Source organism: Strix aluco, chromosome 5 (assembly GCF_031877795.1).
Source record: "Strix aluco isolate bStrAlu1 chromosome 5, bStrAlu1.hap1, whole genome shotgun sequence".
In the NCBI taxonomy this organism is placed as follows: Eukaryota; Metazoa; Chordata; class Aves; order Strigiformes; family Strigidae; genus Strix; species Strix aluco.
Window position 1 is genome coordinate 82,477,874 of NC_133935.1, and position 19,791 is coordinate 82,497,664.

General features: G+C 37.8%; 1 protein-coding gene across 5 annotated transcripts in view; it reads left to right on the forward strand.

The window, feature by feature from the left end:
• The window catches only part of USP6NL (USP6 N-terminal like), a 133,052-nt gene that overhangs the window by 94,272 nt on the left and 18,989 nt on the right, over window positions 1-19,791 (forward strand). For 4 of the 5 annotated variants that reach the window (XM_074828022.1, XM_074828021.1, XM_074828023.1 and 1 more), the window contains 5 exons: window positions 3,566-3,673; window positions 6,538-6,647; window positions 9,359-9,407; window positions 11,233-11,353; window positions 18,581-18,675. In XM_074828022.1, coding sequence (XP_074684123.1) covers window positions 3,566-3,673; window positions 6,538-6,647; window positions 9,359-9,407; window positions 11,233-11,353; window positions 18,581-18,675 — 483 coding nt within the window. Of the gene's footprint in view, window positions 1-2,611; window positions 2,682-3,565; window positions 3,674-6,537; window positions 6,648-9,358; window positions 9,408-11,232; window positions 11,354-18,580; window positions 18,676-19,791 lie in introns of those variants that run through there. The other variant, XM_074828024.1, reaches the window with a different exon arrangement.

Here is a 19,791-nt window from a genome sequence, read left to right on the forward strand (position 1 = left end):
TCCAGCTGAACAGCCCCAGCTCTGTCAGCCTTTCCTCATATGTGAGGTGCTCCAGTCCCTTCATCATCTCTGTGTCCCTTCATTGGATTCTCTCCAATATGTCCACATCTGTCTTGTACTGAGGAGCCCAGAACTGGACACAGACCTCCAGGTGTGGCCTTACCACTGATGAGCACAGGGAAGGATCAGCTCCCTCAACCTGTTGGCAGTACTTTTATCTAACACAGCCCAGGATACCATTAGTCTTTGTTTCAAGGGCCCATTGCTGGCTCCTGTTCAACTTAGTGTTTGCCAGGACCCTGAGATCCTTTTCTGCCAAGCTGCTTTCCAGCTGGGTGGCCCCCAGCATGTACTGGTGCATGGGGTTGTTCCTTCCAAGGTGCAGGATTTTATACTTCTCCTTGTTGAACTTCATGAGGTCCTGTCATCCCATTTTTCCAGCCTGTTGAGGTCCTTCTGGGTGGTAGCGTGACCCTCTGGCATATCAGCCACTCCTCTCAGTTTTCCATTGTATATAAAATTATTCACACTTGTTTCCACATTATTGTTCGTGTAATGGAGCCTGTGCCATGAAAAGTTCTGTTCTTGAGTTACATTTCTCTCTCATGTACCTGACAGACAGTGAAAGTCTTTAGTCTCGTGTTCTGCTGAGTCTGTAGGCAGGATCTTGTAATGACTTGGGGATGACTGAAAGCTGTTTTTCTCTTCCTAAGTAAAAGAATAGTTGGAACAGCAGAGTCAGCTGGATACAGATCTAAAATGGTTTGCAAGAAGCTCTGAATGTTATTTGAGTTTATTCTGTCAGGTAGTGCAATAATTCTGATCTTAGCTACTGAAAATGTTTGCTTTCCTTCTGGTTTTTTTTGGCATAACTGTAGTGGGCTAATGAAACTGCTGATCTCTCTGTCCTTCCCAGTCTTTTTAAAGTTATATTTGCCAGCTCATTTTTCAAACTTTTCTTTTAAAAGTGCATCTGCAATTCTCTGTCTCAATTTTTACTTACTACTTCAGAGGCTCTTCTAGTGTTTGGCTGTTTCAGTCTGGGAAGTGCAGGAGATGGGAAAACTGGATATGCTGCAGACTCCTCTGAAACTGGTTGTTCTTCTCCTTCAGTTTTATCTTCTGAAAAAAGACAGAACATCCTCACACTTTTGATGGTTTGAATTTGTTTTAATTCTATTTCAATAAGAAACTATTATCACAAAGTCTTATTTCTGGCCTTTGGTGTCCACCTGACCTTTTCCCAAAATACTCATTTAGATCAACAGTAGCCTTGACAATGTATTCTTCAACCAACTCTCTTCATTAATAACCTTATGGTTGTTGGAGGCATTTGAAAACAGGTTACAAAATTATAATTATAAAAATGTTTGTTATCAAGGTATGCTGTTATTGTACCATGGGTCTCAGGAATACATCTATGAGTCACTGGGGACGTATAACACTGTTTTTTTTAAAAAATTTTTTTCTTTCAAGTTCCCAGAAAAGATTTCGCAAATTTGGCTTATTCTGCTTTCTGGTAGACAGGCTAATCTCTTCTTAGGCTGACCACTGCAATTGGTTTTGCTTGGCTTTCAAAAGACTGAATTATCCCCTCTCTCACAAGCAGTTATCCTTGTTCCTGGGTGGACACATACTGAAATTCTCTGTGTGAGCTGAAGTCTGGATATACATCTATAGAGAAGAGTTCTTTGTAGCACTGTATCTTGTTCTTTATCCTTACAGAAGAAACCGTACTGTCATAACTGTGCTCACACTAGAAGTGTTGCTGTTCCAGTGTTCTTAATAATATTAAAGCAGCAAAACTTTCTTTAAAAGATTTTCTTTGTGGACAGCTTCCAGGATTGCTGTTACATCTTATACAAGTTCAAAATTTTCATTTGAAAAGGGGAGACAGCAAATAAAGTCATAACCTTACCTGTGTAAGACTTAGGCATTCTAAAACCCAGACATGAATCCTTGCTAGCATTAAAGACACCTTCAGAGATCTCATATATCCCAAACAGGAGAATGTTTACAAATATACTGAAATGAGGAGTTCATTAATCTTCCAAAACTGGAGACGTGAAATACGTGAAAAAGAAAAAAGGATTCTGTCTTTGAGGGGGACATTTCTTTTAAAATACTATTTAAGTTACAAACATAACTTATTTATAAATGTTTCAAGGAAGTGATAACTCAATTGAAAATTTTAAGGTCTAACAGTCATTGTAGGTTAAATGCAAAAGAATAAATTGTTTGGGGAGGGGTTGTGTGTGTTTTATTCTCTTTTAAATCTGATTGTCTCCCTGTGCCATCTTTAAAAGAATGGTAAAAACAGAAGTTCAGAAAGGTTTGTTTTCTTTGTTAGAGTTGTCTGGTTTTCCTTTTCTTAAACATGTCTTCTGAAAGATGATAACATTTTTTTGTGTTTTCAGAATTACTAGGATTCATTTGCTCGGAGGCTTTGCTTATCCTGTGTGTCTCCTGGCTGTGTAAAGCCAAGACTTCAGACAGCTAGACCATCTTTCTCTGTTTAGGGGCTTTTCATGCTCCTAAATGCTGCAGCATAAAGAAGCACAAATCAGAAGAGAACTGAGGAAGACAGTTGTCAGTGCTCTTGATTTTTTTCAAATAAGCCCAGTAAGAACCAAACCACTGAATGAGAGTGCAAGAGCAGGGACATGTCAGAGGCAAGACTGGTAAATAGTTTATATAACAACTCTAGTTACACACAGGTGCTGAGTTATCCCCTTCTGACTCATTTCTAGTACAAGCTTTATGTGTCAGAACAGAATGTGCCAGGAATGGGGAATTTAATTTTCTATTTTGCAGCTAAGAATTGCATGCAGTTTTGGTAGGTTGTTCCATATTCTTAGAAACTGTAGCTAGAATGTCTTTTATACGTTGTTTTTGTGCGAATGTTTTAATATGCATTTAGAAAACTGATTGTTAGTTTAGAAATATGATCTGAAATCTGTGATCTCACATGTTTGTTTGACATACATACATACATTTCAGCACTTGCAGTTTTACAAGAATTCAAAAATCAGTTTTGCCTTTTTTTTTTTTAACTGATAGTCTTTAAAGCTTTGTGATATTGCTGATTGCCTTTCACCATTCCCGTTCATAGTTTATAATTATAGTGAGTTATTTGTGGCTTGTCCTGAAATACTGTGTTGCTAAGAATCTGATTTTTTTGAGTTTAAATTACAAAATTTGGAGTAGTCTTTCCATTATTGGTAGAATAAGTGCTGCTCAGCAGAGGTGATACAATTTTGACAGGCATTCCTCCATCCTGAAGTCCTGGCTTGTAAGCACCACCTGCATAGAGTGATGTTTTGGCCTGTGTGTCCCTTTAATTCCCTCTGCCTCCGCCGATTCTGTCAACAGATGTCCCAGATGATGTCACTGGACACTTTCAGTCCCTCAAAAGACACTGGAACACTTTGTCCCCAGCTGGTCATCCTTTTGCTAGGACAATTGATATAATTGCATTTTTGTCTTTAGCGTGTTGTGTTTACTGTTCCTTTTGTTCAGAATGCTGTAGATTTTACTGCATTTATATTTTATTTTATTTTTACAGTTTCACAGGAGAATTTATAAAGGAATCCCACTTCAGTTCAGAGGGCAGGTCTGGTCTTTACTACTTGATGTCCCTAAAATGAAAGAAGAAATGAAAGACTTTTATAATGTGAGTTTCTAGAATTTCCACTTACTATTAATTAAAAAATTTCGGACACTAAGACTACAGGCTTTATTAAGCCTTTTTTGTTATGCATTGTTAAAAAAAAAAAAAAGATCAGAAATTGCATTGAACTCTACTGCTTGTTTTAGCTAGGAGAAATGATATGTATTGAAAAGCACTTTTTCAGCTTATTGTTTGATTCTGTAATTCATGTAATTAATTTGATCTTCTTTCCATTTCTTTTCCCATCCTTGAATACTTGCAAAAGCCCTTCTAAAAGCAAACTAAAACAAAACAGGAAAAAAAACCCTGTTCCAATAAGAAGACATAAACCTCTGAAGCTACAGCTCTCTGAGAAATGTCTGTTAAGCTGAGTATCAGTAAGAGGAGTTTCAGTATTCTGGAGGGAATGGAGATTGGTGCCTTAATCTTGTAAAAACCAGAACAAGGTGGCTATATTTCTGCCATCTCACCTCCAAGTGAAGCTTAGATATCCCTTACAAAGCACTGTCTGGTTACTTGATTGTATTCTCAGAGATGCAACTGATGACAGGATGTTAACCCCACAAAATTCTACAGGCATAAATTAACCAATTAAGCATATCTCCTACTTAAAATATAAAGAAAATAACTATGTGTTACTGCCTCAGCCCCCATCCTCACCCTGGGTAGAAGTTTTAGCAACCTTTGAATTATTGTGGTTATGCTCCTCTGAATTTTTCCCTACTAAATCTACTTTTTCCTGTGGGTGTGAATACAGCTGATGGCCATCAGAGCTAAACTTCAGACCCAAGAGTGGAGAGTAAGGTTCATGTGCAGGCTAGTAAGTTAGGCAGAAGGGGAATCAAATCCTTTAAAGTTCTGTCTTCTCCTCTCTGTCTCTCTTTCTTTCTGCTAAAGGATTATAGGGAGAGTTTAGCTAACAGAAATGCAATTTAGTATCGTAGAGTTTTTGAATTTTTCCCCACAGGACTTTAAATGTTCGCTGCCTTATAAAGAAATAATGTCCAGAGTTTCAAGGAAATGCATTGCTTGTTTGATTTTGGCATTTTCTAATAGCTGAGACTTTGGGTCTGAGTAGACAAGGAATCTTGTAAGATCATGAAAGAAGATCAATGTTGGCATTGATGTCTAAATTTTGGTGTCTGTGATCTTCCTCTTAAATTATTTATCACTCTTTAGTTGACAGGCTGCTCTTTCTGGCTATTATATTTTGTTTAACTTCATGAGTAAGACTAGTGGCAGATCCAAAGGGATAAAACAGAGTTCATGCTGAATAATGTAGTTGTGGGAAAGAATACTGAGTAAAACTAGCAGCATTTAAAAATAGGTAAATTTATCTTCAGAAATGATTAATGCCATCTAGTGCTCAATGCAAAACAAAAAAGTGTTTGTAGTTCAGATATAGAAGTAGAAAGAGTTTCTTCCATCATTATCCTAGCTTATTTATTTGCAATAAGCTCATTTTACTGCTCTGCATTTTTCCCGTTTCCTGAAGTGATATTAACACTCATCATTACAAGTATCACTTACAAATTGCACACCTTAAAATTAGAAGGAAAATATGCGCATTTGCTGTAGGTCAAACAGCTTCTTTCAGTGCTCTGTGCAGGGCAATTACCAGTTCTTAATCTTCTGTCCTTTCTGTTTCTCAAACTCTGAGCACCCTTTGATTTTACTCGTGCTAGAATCTCCCATGATGGCAAGGACTCCGTGCTTCTTTTCCTATATTCCAACAAATAATAGGCTCTGGGTCCTCGTGCCACCTTAAAACTATAAATTTTCTCTTCACTTTTCTGTCTGTCTGGGGGACAGATCATTCTGGATGTTAGTACTTTAAATTATGCTGAAAGGTGAAAGGTGAGGTTGAGGTTAGTGTTAATGTGGTTAATGGCTGCTACCAGTTGGTTCAGTGACTTCCAGGTAATTCCCAAAGTGCCTGAAGTTTCTGGTTATATTCAACAGACTGAATGGATGCTATGTTCCCTGTTTGATCCCTTTGTTTTTCTTATTTCTGTCTTTGCACCTTTTTTTTCCTTGCAACCAGAATCTGTAGAGTTCTGCCTTTTGATTGTCTGTGGTGTTCTCTAATAATGCCTACTCAGCTGTAATGGTTTGAAAATACCATGTTGAATCCAGTTAGAAATGCCTTGCAAACTCAAATTTTAGAGACAGAAGTGAGAATGAATGAATGAATATCAGGAGAAAATTATTGTAAATACAAAAAATAAGGTGGCAATCTAACCTGTGCAGGCTTCCTAAGTATTCAATTAAACAAAAAAAGTATTCAATTTCAAAATTGGATTTAATTATAAGACATTAAAGCAAGTGCTAAAGTAGAGGCATTCTACAACTAAATTAGATTAGACAGAAAGACAGAGGAAATGACTAGAGAAAAGTCCATCGGTCTCCGCTGGCAGCTCTGTAGCTATTACTTCTGCTTAGAGAAAAAGGCAGGAAAAGTATGAAAACTACATTAAATCATTTACTGAAAGTTCAATCTGGAGCACTTGCATCTTGGTTCTTGTTCCTGAGTATTAAAATTCACTTTCCGTCTTTCTCCCAGTGATATGCCCGTCTGCAAAATGGCAATTAAAAATTTGAACTGCTGAAACATAGCCTTGAATATGGGTAGGGAATGGTGGGTCACCAAAATGTGTGTTATGGGATTGGTCTGACTCTGTAGAATTTATAGATGTATATGCGTATTTTGGAAGTTAAAAGTGTTGTCTTGTGTGTGGCTAGCCTATATTAAGTGTTTTAAATCATAAGATGGCAGATACTTCAGTATATGTGTACAGTCAGCCAGATTCTGCTATTTTAGAGTTCACAATTTTAAACTTAATTTCTGTCCTTTTCTGTTTTCCCAGAAATTGAAGTGTCAAGCACGAGGGTCTTCGCCAGATATTAGGCAAATTGATCTTGATGTAAATCGAACATATAGAGATCATATCATGTTTCGAGACAGATACGGTGTTAAGTAAGTAAATAGAAAGGTTTTGTTTTGCTTGTCTTAAAACTGGCTTCTGATCTGCCTCGAGCCTCTTTGACCTATATGAGCATATTGAATGTAAACTCCAGACTTTAAAAGCCGGATTGTCTGTGTGCAAAGCTGTAATTACCGTTACTACCGCAAAACCAGATGGTTGCTTCCAACGAACTAGTTTTCCCTCACTGTGAGGTGGTCAGTGGCATTCCAGAGGAAACCATTTCTAAACTGTTCTCACCTTGTTTCATATTTAATAAAGAGTCTCAGAATATTGTAAATGCAAAAGCATGGGAATTCCAAGCTAATAAATTAAGATTGATTACGCAATCATTTTATTTAACTATGTATTTTCAAAACCAAAATAAATTTTTGCATCTTTAATAACTTTTATCTTCCCAAAGATTTTAGCCTTCCTCTGGATTTTTATATTCGTCTTCTCCTGATATCTAATTCAGAACCAAATAAAGCAGTATTTCACATGTGAGCATTTAATGTTTTACAAATGTAGGCCTTAATGCTTTTGGATTTCTTCAAAATGTTGGATTTTCTTTACTCTCATTGGATGAGGAATCTTAGGCAGCTGTCATTTTTAAAAATGCTTAATAGTGAAATAAGTGGCAATACAAACACCAGTATTGTTGCTAGCTTGCAGCATCAGCACCCTGCTGAAATGAAGAGAGTATTTTTTTTCCCTTCTCTGACTGTATTAGTTCAGTTTTTAATCTCCTTTTCTTTCCAAGGCAGATTGTACGGTAGTCTGCTATTTTCAAAAAGCAATACTCAAAGAGACTTTAATGTGATAATAAAACAAAAATTTTCTTATATTATTATTCTAGGTATTTTGTGGAAAAATTCTAAATATGGGGAATTTGTCTGATGGCTGCAACACAGCGTGGAGTACAAAGTGGAGATTCCCAAGCTGAGAGCTATTCTGTGCAGCCACTAGTTTAGATACATTTGTGCAGTGCTGTCTGTACTTGAGCTGCCGTGCCGTGCCTCTCAGTAGTACTGACACAGTGCCATGCAAAAATGACTGGGGTGCTTCTGGGCCTCAGTTAGTTTTTATGCACACATTTTAGATGTTAGCAGAAGCTTGCTACATCATCAGTTTGGGGTTAACGCAGGCAGAGCCAGCTCCAGTCCCCGTAGCTGCATTGTGAGCATGCCCTCAGAGTCCACAGGAAAGCCTTTGGCTGCATAAAGCAATTTCACACTTGGAATAGATCTTGGAATTACTGTAGATATATAATGCATTTCCAGTGATGCCTCGATGAAAAATTCAGAAATCATTTCACATAGCAATGAAATAAAGTCCCGTGGGTAAATCAATAGCTTGTTTGACTTTTAAGTAGACTGTATGTGTTTGAGGTTCATTCTTTTGCAGGTCTTTGGTGGTATCATCTAGTGTAAATAGCACTAAAATTACCATTATTTTATGTATCTTACTAGGAATGAGATTGAGCTCTTATGTTCAGTTTCATATGGTCAGCTGAAGATTTAGAAGGTTCTTGTGTACATTTGGGACCTTTTAGTCTGTCCTTGTGAAATAAGACTCCAGCTTAATATCTGCTCCTTCAGGGTGTACACTTTGCTTACTGAAGAATGGCTAAGCTTCAGTTCTGCAAGAGGGCAAACAAAAATGTCATAATCTAGATGTTTTGGTAAAATTCTCCCAAGTGTGCATCCTCTTCCCAATAGAAAATAAGCAGCTTTTTGCTTATGCTTACTTTTTTTAACCTGCTAGTATCTATTTCTATACATTTGATTAGTGACAGTCAAGAGAGAATTTTGCTGGACAGAAAAAGGACAGTATGCAAAACTCAGCAGTTAAATTTTAGCAGTTTTAGTTGTAGATGAAAGTAGGCATTCAGGTTTCCAAATTCTCTCCCCAACAAATCACAAAAAGTGGGTGTGAGTTTAAAATTAATTACAAGAGCTCTCCACCATTATTTTGATATCCCCATTAGAAAATATCAGAATTACGTTTTGGTTGAGTGGGGTTTTTTTTGTTGTTGGTTTTGGTTTTTTTTTTTTTTTTTTTTCCCAGTCTTACTACCTTCACAAGTTAGACTGTTTTTACAGAAAGAGAAGGACCTATACAAAGCTCTTTGTTGTAATCCTAGCTCTGAAGTACATGGAGATCAGTACACTCTGGAGGACTGAGCATAGGATGCCAAATCAGAGTTAGTATTGTTTTTCTTAAGTTTGACAGTAGCAGTCACTAAAGCAGCCTTTAATTTGGGTGCCAAGATTAAGACACCTTTGTGGCTGCTTTGTGTATTTCAACTCTTCTACATCTCTGTTTGAAATTAGTAACAGCTGTTACTGTTCTGCAAGCACAGAAATCAGGGCTGAGGTGTTTAAAGTTTGACATTCAGAATAAATTGATGTTTGAACTGTAGCCCATTCTATGTTTCACTTTACCTGTCTGTAAAAATTACGGTCTGACATCATTGCCTTCTTAAAGTATTATAGGTATTTTTAGAAATCTTTCAACATGTAAAACATCAGAAAAGTGCTAAATATAATGTTGGTTTGAAATCAGAAGTGCATATCATTGTAAAGTGTGGTTTATCCTGTTCTTTAGTGCTAGATGAGTGAAACAGGGGAGTCTCCAAAACATAGTTCACTACTTATATGTTTTTCTGGTTTTACCAAAGATAATATTATAATATTTTCCTTTTCTACTCTTATTTTTCCAGGCAACAGTCTTTATTCCATGTTTTAGCTGCATATTCCATATATAATACGGTAAGTTGTGTACCTTCACACTTAAATAGGGTTTCTCTGAACATGCAATCAAATAATAACTTGCAATTCCATATCTTCTTTCTCCCTGAAACCAAAACGCAACAAATATGTCAGAGACCTTTGGAAGTACATAGAAATAAATTACTTGTTTGTTGACATGTTTGAGCTGAAGTTAAAATAAAGTATCCTGATTATGAGTAACTTACTGGACAGACTGTGCATATACTGTTCAACTGTATATTATGGTTTTTTTACAATGTATAGTATTGTGTCTAATAGTAATGAATTTGTGCAGTGCTGGAGTTTTATACTACTGATATTCCTCCCCCCCCATTATATGATATGCCTTCCATTCATTTGTGTGATGGGAAGGAAAACACACTGCAGAAAGATGCATGTTGGAGTAAACAGGCATATTTCATAACCTGGAGGGTTCTGACAAATGGAAAATGGTTTTAAAGTTGCATCTTCTTTACTTAAGCCCTTGGTCTTGGCTGCAGTCCTGGATAAGGATTTGTTAGAGTGGGGTTTCAAGACTATATCATAACAGTTAGAAAGTTAGTATTTTGTAATGTGTTTTGGCTTCATGCTAAAAATAGAAGAAACAGAAATGCTATCATGTGCACATTTAACTGTGGTTTTAATGCACTATCCCCTCATTTCTTGTGCCCATTTTGATCATTTTTGTACGTCTTTCATTTTATATCCATCAGCAGCTCCTTAGAATTCAATGTAAAAATATGTAAAGCTAAGAAGAAGAAAGTGAAATTAAGCAGTTACTCTAAATACCACTTTGTTTCATTTTTCAAGGTTCTAGGAAGTCCTGTTTCACTTCCTGTCTCCCCACAATTGTTGGCCTATAAAAGAACTTACGTTGCTGGAATTTGTTGTCTTTTACTTGTTACGTTGTCTTAAGCTTTCCTTTGTAAGCAGCCTTAACACACTGAGAAATAAAAACTCTGGAAGGACATATATATATTTCTCTTATGGAAGACCGGACTAGTGTCTTTAAGTTGGATGAAAAATAATATTTAAAATCAACTGTTAAAGTGTAATGATGGGAATACTGCAGTGAGGTTTTTATTTTTATGTTGTTGCATTTTTCCTTTTAATGTATAGCAATTCTTATGCTTTGGTTTTATCTCTAGAGCAAAGTTCTGCTAAGAACTTGTAAACCTGAAAAACTTATTCAACAATTAAGTCATTGTCCTTACAAATACCTTAGCAGTGGGGTTATCTGAGCAGCTAAATGATAGTGACAGTTGGTTCCTGCCATAAAAGTTGAAATTAATAGCAGAGGAAATACTTAAGTTCAGTTTTGGAACGATAATTTTTTTTTCTTTGTGTTTATTACATCTGTTTGCTATGGGCTGCTAAACATGGGTGTGTTTATAGTTACAGGTCACTCTTGAAAAATCCTGTGTTTATCAGATGGTGCCCTGACTGTAAATCATAACACAGCAAGACCCCTTCCCACCCAAAAAAAGCCCAAATTACAGCTAAATGGAAACCACATCCATTCACAGAATGATACAGTTACTTGAAATTATTAGTACTGACATGGATTTTGTGCATCAGTAGAGAGTTCTAATGAACAATCAAGGCTTCCAGTTCACTTTTCAATTGCAGGGTTGTGCATCATCCCTTCTATCTATCAATATTTTAAATGTTTAAATATTAAGTGTTTGGTGGTGTCATAATTAGGGAACTTACACCATCAAGATAGGCATCCTCTTTCCTCCACTAGCTCAAGTTGAAACTAAAAGCTCATGGTTATGAGGCTTTTGTTTTCAGTGTTTTAACATTTTCACTGTCTGATTTTCAGGAAGTTGGATACTGTCAGGGAATGAGCCAGATCACAGCTTTACTACTTATGTACATGAATGAAGAAGATGCCTTCTGGGCCTTGGTGAAACTTCTCTCTGGTCCAAAGCATGCTATGCATGGTATGGAGTTTCATGTCACTTAGTATATATTAGATTTCAACCTGCCCTATTTAAGCTGTAAATTATTTGAAAATGGAACTATGCTGTTCTGTCTGTATAGTCAAAATAAGACATAATGGGAGCTTTATACTGGGGGCTATTGGATGTTACTAGAGCTCTCACCCATAATGGTAAGTAATTGTTTTTACATGCAATACCTTTCAAATAGTTCTTAATGAAAATCAGATGGTTTCCTTTCCCCTTAATCTCTTAGGGAATGTAACCAATTGAAAGCTGGCTATGTAGACATCTATATAACAATAAAATAGTAGTGGAAACCTAATGCAGAATATGTTAAATAATATTGTGGCTGTGCTATCATTTGGCAGGGCAGGAATCTATAGTTAAAAATGGACTTGTATCTAGGCATTAGCTTCAGGTTTCTTAGTTTTATCTTTGCCTTGCACAGCATGTCTTGCTCTCTGTCTTGTTATTTTTATGTTATTGGTAGTTCTCTCTTTCCATGCCTAATTTAGTATGATCAATGCATATTCCAGGGCTATTGGTATGGAACAACTCCAGGAATTCCAGCATCATTTGTAGATGTTAGTGATATAGTGATTCAGAAAAGCTGTAGTTCCTGGAACCTGAAAAAGTAAATATTATCTAGAATGGGGGCTTTTTAGTAAATTTCCAACAAGCTCTAGCTCCTTTTCCCTGCCTAAGACTTTCTCATACTGTGATTATCTTCCTTCCCTGGTTTTTCAGTGTTCCTGGATGTTCTCCACCCCCAAAACAAAGTGTTAGTTGGTTATTTTTCTGTTTATACTTCTGCAAAGGCATTGCCTTCAAAAAAGTGCAATCTGACATGAGGATCAATGTCATAAGTGACATTTGTAATTCATCAGAAGTCAAAGACTTGCTTGGAGCTTTACACAATGTTAACACAGACTAAAAGCATCTTACAAAAAAATCTATAGATTTAATAATAATCAAGAGCTATGCAAATACAACTGTGTAGAACGTTGAGCTCCTCAAAGGTCATAGAAAATTTTAGGTGTTTTGGGGAGTAAGTCTAAATCAAGTCATAATATACCAAATCAATTGATGTGGTTTTGATACTTGGGAGCTTCATGTAGGTGTAGTTGCCTTTTTTAAGATGCTGTAGCCTGTTAAACCGGATTTTAAAAATTTTTCCAAATTTTATGTCTTGGTGTTTTGTCCAGAGCACCTCTTTTTTTAAAATGGGAAAGAGTTCTAACCTTGGAAAATGATGCTAACGGAGAACTCTTAACATGAATTTCTCAGACTGATTTTTGTAGTCATCCTTTGAACTTGCTGTGATGAACACGAGAATTTGTCTTTGGTGATGGACTTACACAGGCAGACATGTTGCTTGTGTGTGTATGGGAGTCAGTGCTCTGCCTGTGTAACTTACTGAATACCCCATTCGGACCTTCCTCTCTCCCTCCTTCATTCCTTCCACCCCCAGTTACAGGGCACACACCTGTCAAGTGATCAGAGAGGGAAGGAGGGAGCTTTGAGTAGGCCAAGGCTTGATAAGTTCCTCCACAGGGCATATGAACCATCGTGCCACAGGTTTATACACACATTGAAGCTGTCTTGGCAACATCTGTTAAGGAAGTTTACATTTATAGATATGCTGACAGAAACGCAAATGTTCCCAGTTTATCATTTATGTTGGACCAGATAATCTCCAGAAGTCCCTTCTTAACCTAGTTTTCCTATGATTCTTTAAATGTATGTTTTAAGTGAGTGTATGCCACAGTGCAGCATTACTGTAAATATCACTGTAGATTCTATAACAGAAACTTTAAACCTGACTTAACCGATGTCATAAAACTGTTTGCACTTTTTCTGTGTCCTTCTTTGGGGAAAGTAGTTTCAAGCACTGTTTGCCAGCTCTTTAAAGCCTAAATAATTTCTATTCATTCTATTTCTAGATCATCTATTGATGATCTAGACGAGGGGATCGAGTGCACCCTCAGTGAGTTTGCAGATGACACCAAGTTGGGTGGGAGTGTTGATCTGCTCGAGGATAGGGAGGCTCTGCAGAGAGACCTGGACAGGCTGGAGCGATGGGCTAAGGCCAACTGTAGGAGCTTCAATAAGACCAAATGCCGGGTGCTGCACTTGGGCCACAACAACCCCCAGCAGCGCTACAGGCTTGGGGAGGAGTGGCTGGAGAGCTGCCAGTCAGAGAGGGACCCGGGGGTGTTGATTGACAGCCGGCTGAACATGAGCCAGCAGTGTGCCCAGGTGGCCAAGAAGGCCAATGGTATCCTGGCTTGTATCAGCAATAGCGTGGCCAGCAGGGACAGGGAAGGGATCTTACCCCTGTACTTGGCACTGGTGAGGCCGCACCTCAATGACTGTGTTCAGTTTTGGGCCCCTCACTACAAAAAGGACATTGAATTACTCGAGCGTGTCCAGAGAAGGGCAATGAAGCTGGTGCAGGGTCTGGAGCACATGTCGTACGAGGAGCGGCTGAGGGAACTGGGGGGTTTAGTCTGGAGAAGAGGAGGCTGAGGGGAGACCTCATCGCCCTCTACAGCTACCTGAAAGGAGGTTGCAGAGAGCTGGGGATGAGTCTCTTTAACCAAGTAGTAAGCGATAGGACAAGAGGTAATGGCCTCAAGTTGCACCAGGGATGGTTTAGACTGGATATTAAGAAGTATTTCTAGAAGGGGTGATTGGGCGTTAGAATGGGCTGCCCAGGGAGGTGGTGGAGTCCCCGTCCCTGGAGGTGTTTAAGAATCGGGTCAACATAGTGCTTAGGGATATGGTGTAGTTGGGAACTGTCAGTGTTAGGTTAATGGTTGGACTAGATGATCTTCAAGGTCTTTTCCAACCGAGATGATTCTGTGATTCTATTCTAAATTGCTGATATTTGTGAAGGAAAACTTTTGTAATTACACTTGATGCTACTGACCATCAGACAGTTCTCTGAAATGGAATCTCTCTATAGAAATTATAGGGGTGGGCTGAGTAAGTCAATCAGAATTATATTGGCAAGAGTAGGATGGTTAAAATTTCCCCCCTATAGACAAGGTTTTTCATTTGTTTTTCTCTTCTACCTGTGATCTGGAAACCTGGAATGCTTTTTGGGTGCAGCCACTGTGTCTCAGATACATACCCAGACTAATTTCTAGCATAACACCGCTTGAAAACAAGGGATGAATTTGGCCTCTCTGATGTTTCATGTTGTATGGATGATGTGAAGTCTCTAAATGATAAGATACAGGTATCTCACCCTCAAAATGATTTAGGTTTTTGAAAGCTCTTTCTGTTGGGTTTTTTATAGTCTTAAAAATTCAAGATAATGAGTTGGTATATATAAATTGAAAGAGCAACTTTCTATGGAAAAAACACCTCTGAATGTTTGTTATTAATGATGGCTAATTAACTTTGATGTAGTCATTCACTCTTTACATTAAGAAAAAAACCTCAAACACCTCGCCTATATTAGCAAAATTTCCTAATATGCAACCTGACAGCCTTTCCTAATATACAGCCTGACAACCTGACAAGTATGATAGAATATGCATTTGTACCTATGAAATACAAAAACTATGTGAATCTGAGATAGTAAATCTTGGAGCTTAGTGACCATGCACTGAATTACATAATTGCTACCTAAAAAGAGTTTGGTTTTGGTTTGGGACTTTAAAAAAAAAAAAAAAAATAATAAAAAAAAATCAGTAAATAAAGTGATGTGTTCTGTGGCTCCATACTTGTTCCAGTTTCCAGACTGCCTATCATTTACAAGTTAAAACTGTTGGGGTTTTTTGTAGCCTTTTTTAATCCTAAGAATATGGAATTGCTGTACTAGACCTATTTAACCTGTCTCTGATAGTGACCAGCACCAGATGCTCAGTGAGGTGTCTGAGAATAAGTCAACCAAAGATCAACACCTCCTGAAAAATGTATTAGAGGCTGAAAGAATTTCTGGAGGAACTTCTTGAGATGGAAGTTTGCTTTGCCTTTAATAGTCTCCAGTAGACTTTTCTTCCTTAAATAATGAATTGCGTTTGACTATGGATTGTGTTCTTCTGTTTTTGTTTTGGCTCTGCCACACGATGATTTCTCAGTGATGCCCTCTAGATTTTGCCTTAGAGAAGACAGTGAATGTTCATAACCTGTTCACTGCTGGCACTTGTGTCATGTCCTGCTCACATGAGGGAAACAAGTGACTCAGATTCGTAAATCCCCAACGGAGTGGACAATGGTGAGACAAGTCTCAAAGTCCAAACATTTATTAACTTCCCACAATGTACTAATTGGATACACGATAATTGGCTAAGTATATAACAAGTTGTGGCAAGCAATACAGTATGCCTTGCATTACCTAATGGTAGTGAAGGAAAAGTGGAAAAAGGAAAGGAGGGAGAGAACAGAGGAATAGAGATCATTGGTCTGGGTTCCTGTGTCGATCCTGCCAGTGAGGGTTCAAGGAGGCATCTGTCTTCCTTGCTTCACTCTCCGGACCTCCCCCCCACCCCCTTATACACACTTTCTTTGGGTCTGTCCCCTAGGTCGACCCACGTGTCACGACCCAGGCTGGAAGCCCAGAGAATCACAATGGTTCTGTGATCCCCTTGGGTTAAATTAAGGTGAAACGACACCAAATGACCTGTTAAAATGTTTTACTTGAGGTAGAGAACAATTTAAACTTGGAAAAGGATAAAAAGCAATGAGGTTTTCTGTGTCCATGAATGTTTGAGGCATTTCTTCCTTCAGTTCCTTACACCACATACCTACGTATCCCATGTATGGGGAGGGGTAAGGTGTTTCATGGGATGATGTAATTAGCATGATCTTGTTAGTCTTCATTAGCATATTCAGGGATGTTAACTTTAATATGCATTTCGTGGATAATGAAGCAAAGGTCATTCACCAGACAGATGGCCCTTGAAATCTGACCAGCTGCACCAGAGCAGAACCATCCTGTCTCCACAGGGCTTCCCCCTCCGGCTGCATCCTGTGTTATTTGGGCAGCCTTATCAGCTTCGACCTCCACACTATCCACCCCATGACTATAGTTTCGTTACTTGTGACTGTTTGAGACATTCCTTAGCTCGGAGGGTCTCCAGTCCCCCCACAATCCTTTATCTCTTTCTCAGGCTGTTTTTCTCAGTCTTTGTTTCTCACAGGCCTGTTTCTTTCAGGACCTATTTTTACAAGTCATCCCTCACAACTTGGTGGTATTTCCCATCAGCTGTTTCTTTACTGCAGACTGATCAGTCATGGCATTTTTATCTGTTCTTGACACAGATGGTTGTATATTTTGATAATTTCACAGAATCATCTAGGTTGGAAAAGATCTTGAAAATCATCTGGTCCAACCGTTAACCTAACACTGACAGTTCCCAACTGCACCAGATCCCTCAGCACTATGTCAACCCGACTCTTAAACACCTCCAGGGATGGGGATTCCACCATCTCCTTGGGCAACCAATTCCAATGCCCAACAACCCACTCTGTAAAGAAATGCTTCCTAATATCTAGTCTAAACCTTCCCTGGTGCAACCTGAGGCCATTCCCTCTTGTCCTATCGCTTGTTACTTGGTTAACTCTGTGACTTCTTGGTTTTTCCAGATTTTCCAATACTCTTTCAGGATGACTAGGACTTGACTGATTGTTCACAGTGGGGACGCATGGCACATGTTAAATAGCTTAGGTCCCAGCACAAACTCCTGTGCAACTTCATGAGTGTAACCTTTTTATCTTCTTTATTTTACTGTCTTTAACTCATTGGATTAGCTGCTTTAGGAGATGGACTGAAGAGATGAAGCTACTTCGGTGATAGAACCTATTAACATCTTTAGAAAGTCAAAGAGGCAATATCCACTGCTCTCTGTGCCTACACGCTCACTGATTTCTTCAGGGAAGCTCAGTAGATTTAAGAGACATGATGTCTCTGTAAAAACCATGTTGATTCTTCTCTACATTGCATCCATCTGGATGTCCACTTACCCCAACTTTATTTATTATGGTTTCTGTTGGTTTCTTCTCAGAATATTGGCCTGAATATTGGACAGATATTGTACTGAAAAACCAGTTTAAGAAAAGCTGACATCATGTCAGCCTCTTTCCTGGTATTTTAAGCAAGAGGTTTCACAGAATCAATATTTTAGCTAGGTGATCTCTGAATTCTTTTAGAGCTGTTCAGGGATCTGACTTGGGAACCTCACCAGTGTCTTCCATGCAAAAATTTAACTTGCTTTTAGTCTTGACTTTATCTTCTCTGAGCAGTTCTAAAAATCTTCAGACTGTTGAACCTACAAATTCTCTGTCAGGCTTTCTGCTCCCGAGGTGTTTGAAAATAGGTCTATTAGTATTTTTTAAATGTCTATTAGTATTTTTTTAATGTCTTTTGTGAGTTGTTTTTTTGGGGGAGGCTTGTTTTTCACATTTTTATACCGCCAGTGTTTGATCATGTCTGTTTTTCTGATCTGAACACAGCTTCATCTTTTTGAAGGATCTTCTTTGAATGGTTTCTTTTCCTGCTGTGTAGCTGTACTAGCTTTCCTTTACATTTCAAGTTTTTTGGCTAGTATTGCATACTTGCTCTGAGCCTATTTTTAATTCTGCTGATAACTCAGTTGGAAGGGGATCTTAGTGCCTTCCTTTTCCAGTGTAAGGTCACTAAAACTATTCAAGGGTTTTAATATGCCCTTAGTTTCAGTTGTGTGGGCTCACAATCTTTACTTTGTACTATATATTCATATTTGAACTATATATTCATCTTGGTAGAATATCCTTCTTTTCTTTTTTTATGGTCTTTTCTTCAGTTCTAGTAGCTGCCTATGCTGTTTGCCCTTCTATCATGAATTTGCTATGCATAGTCCCAATTTCTGTCTTTTGTGCTTTTAAAATTTTTAGTTGGTGTAGGTTGTGGGTTGTTGTTCTGTTCTTTTAAGAATAATTATAAATTTATTTCCCCCATGATCTTATAGTGGGTAAACTAATATAGGACTGATGGATCTGCTGTCATCTACCATTACTAATCTAATAATAGTCACTAAGGGAACATACTGATGTTTTGCTGTAGTCATTTAGGCAGGAGTATGTGCATATCCGTATGTGGACGTCATAATACTGCTATGAATATCTGTTCAGATCCAGTGGTCTTATAGAAGGATAATGTTCTCAGAGCTCTGAATGCCTTTTTTATATCATTTTTATAGTACATACACCTGTTACATGGTTAACTTCTTTTCTCAGGTTTTTTTATTCCTGGTTTTCCAAAACTGTTGAGGTTTCAAGAACATCATGACAAAATACTGAAAAAATTTTTGTCCAAACTTAAGCAGCATTTGGTAAGTATTTATACTGCAATAAAAGCACTAATTTACAGCTTGCTACCTTGTTTCAGTTCAGGTTAACCCAATAGGTTAAGAATACCTCAAACCTCAGAAAAAAAAGCAAAGCTCTTAAGAGGCAGAAGTGCTGTTGTTTTCATTATAGACAAAGCTGTGGTGCACCTTGGCAGAGTTAGGATAAAATTGGTTCCTAAGGGTAATTACATTAGGTGTCGGTCTCACTTTTGACCTCTGAGTTAAAGAAAATGTGTGGTCCTTCTACCTGGCCTCGTGCGAACTGCTGTACAGCAAGCTGATGTTAAAACACTTTATCAAGAGCTTATTGTATGTAGAGCTTTGTGGCTCATCTCTGGACAGAGGTGACTTTGCAACCAACCAGTTTTAATCTCTGTTTAAAAATAACCTTGATAAGAGGAGTTAATGGTCCTTTTAAAATTTGCACGTACTCAGTAGCATTTTCATGAAGCTAAATGTTGAGTGTTATCACTTCTAATGCTCTTAAACAGGAAATAATATGCTCTTTATTTTTTTTGCTAATATCAACTGTATTTATTCTAAGGAACAATTTATTTTTCTAATGGGAGAAAAATGCCCTTCCAATAGTTACCAAGAATTTTCTTTTACAATCACATTGGTTCTGCCAGAATCCATCTGCAAGTCTTAAAAGGTAGTGTAAGAGATGCTCAGTTGCAGCAACATCTTTTAAGTGTGATAGCTGCTTATAAACATTACCTTCCCAGGATTATATTATTTTCTGTTTAGTATGTTTATCACCTTGGGAAAAGAAAAAAAACAATTTGGGAGAAGACTAGCACCTTGGCAATGATGAATTGCATCTAATGTGTGCCTGTTGTATTATAAAACAGAGTTTAATGTCTTTTTTTAACAACGTGCTGTAAGACCTGCTCATAACATGGAATTAGGCAGATCTGGTTAGGAAAAAACCCCAGTCTTCTGTTAAAAGGTCAAGTCAAAATTAGTCACAAGATGATCTTCTCATATTAAAAAAAAGAAAAATAAGACCAGTTCTGTAACTAACGACTCTGAAATGAAAGTTGTGGATTTAGTTTTTACAGTACATGCAAGATGATGATTCTTGTTTAGAAATATAGT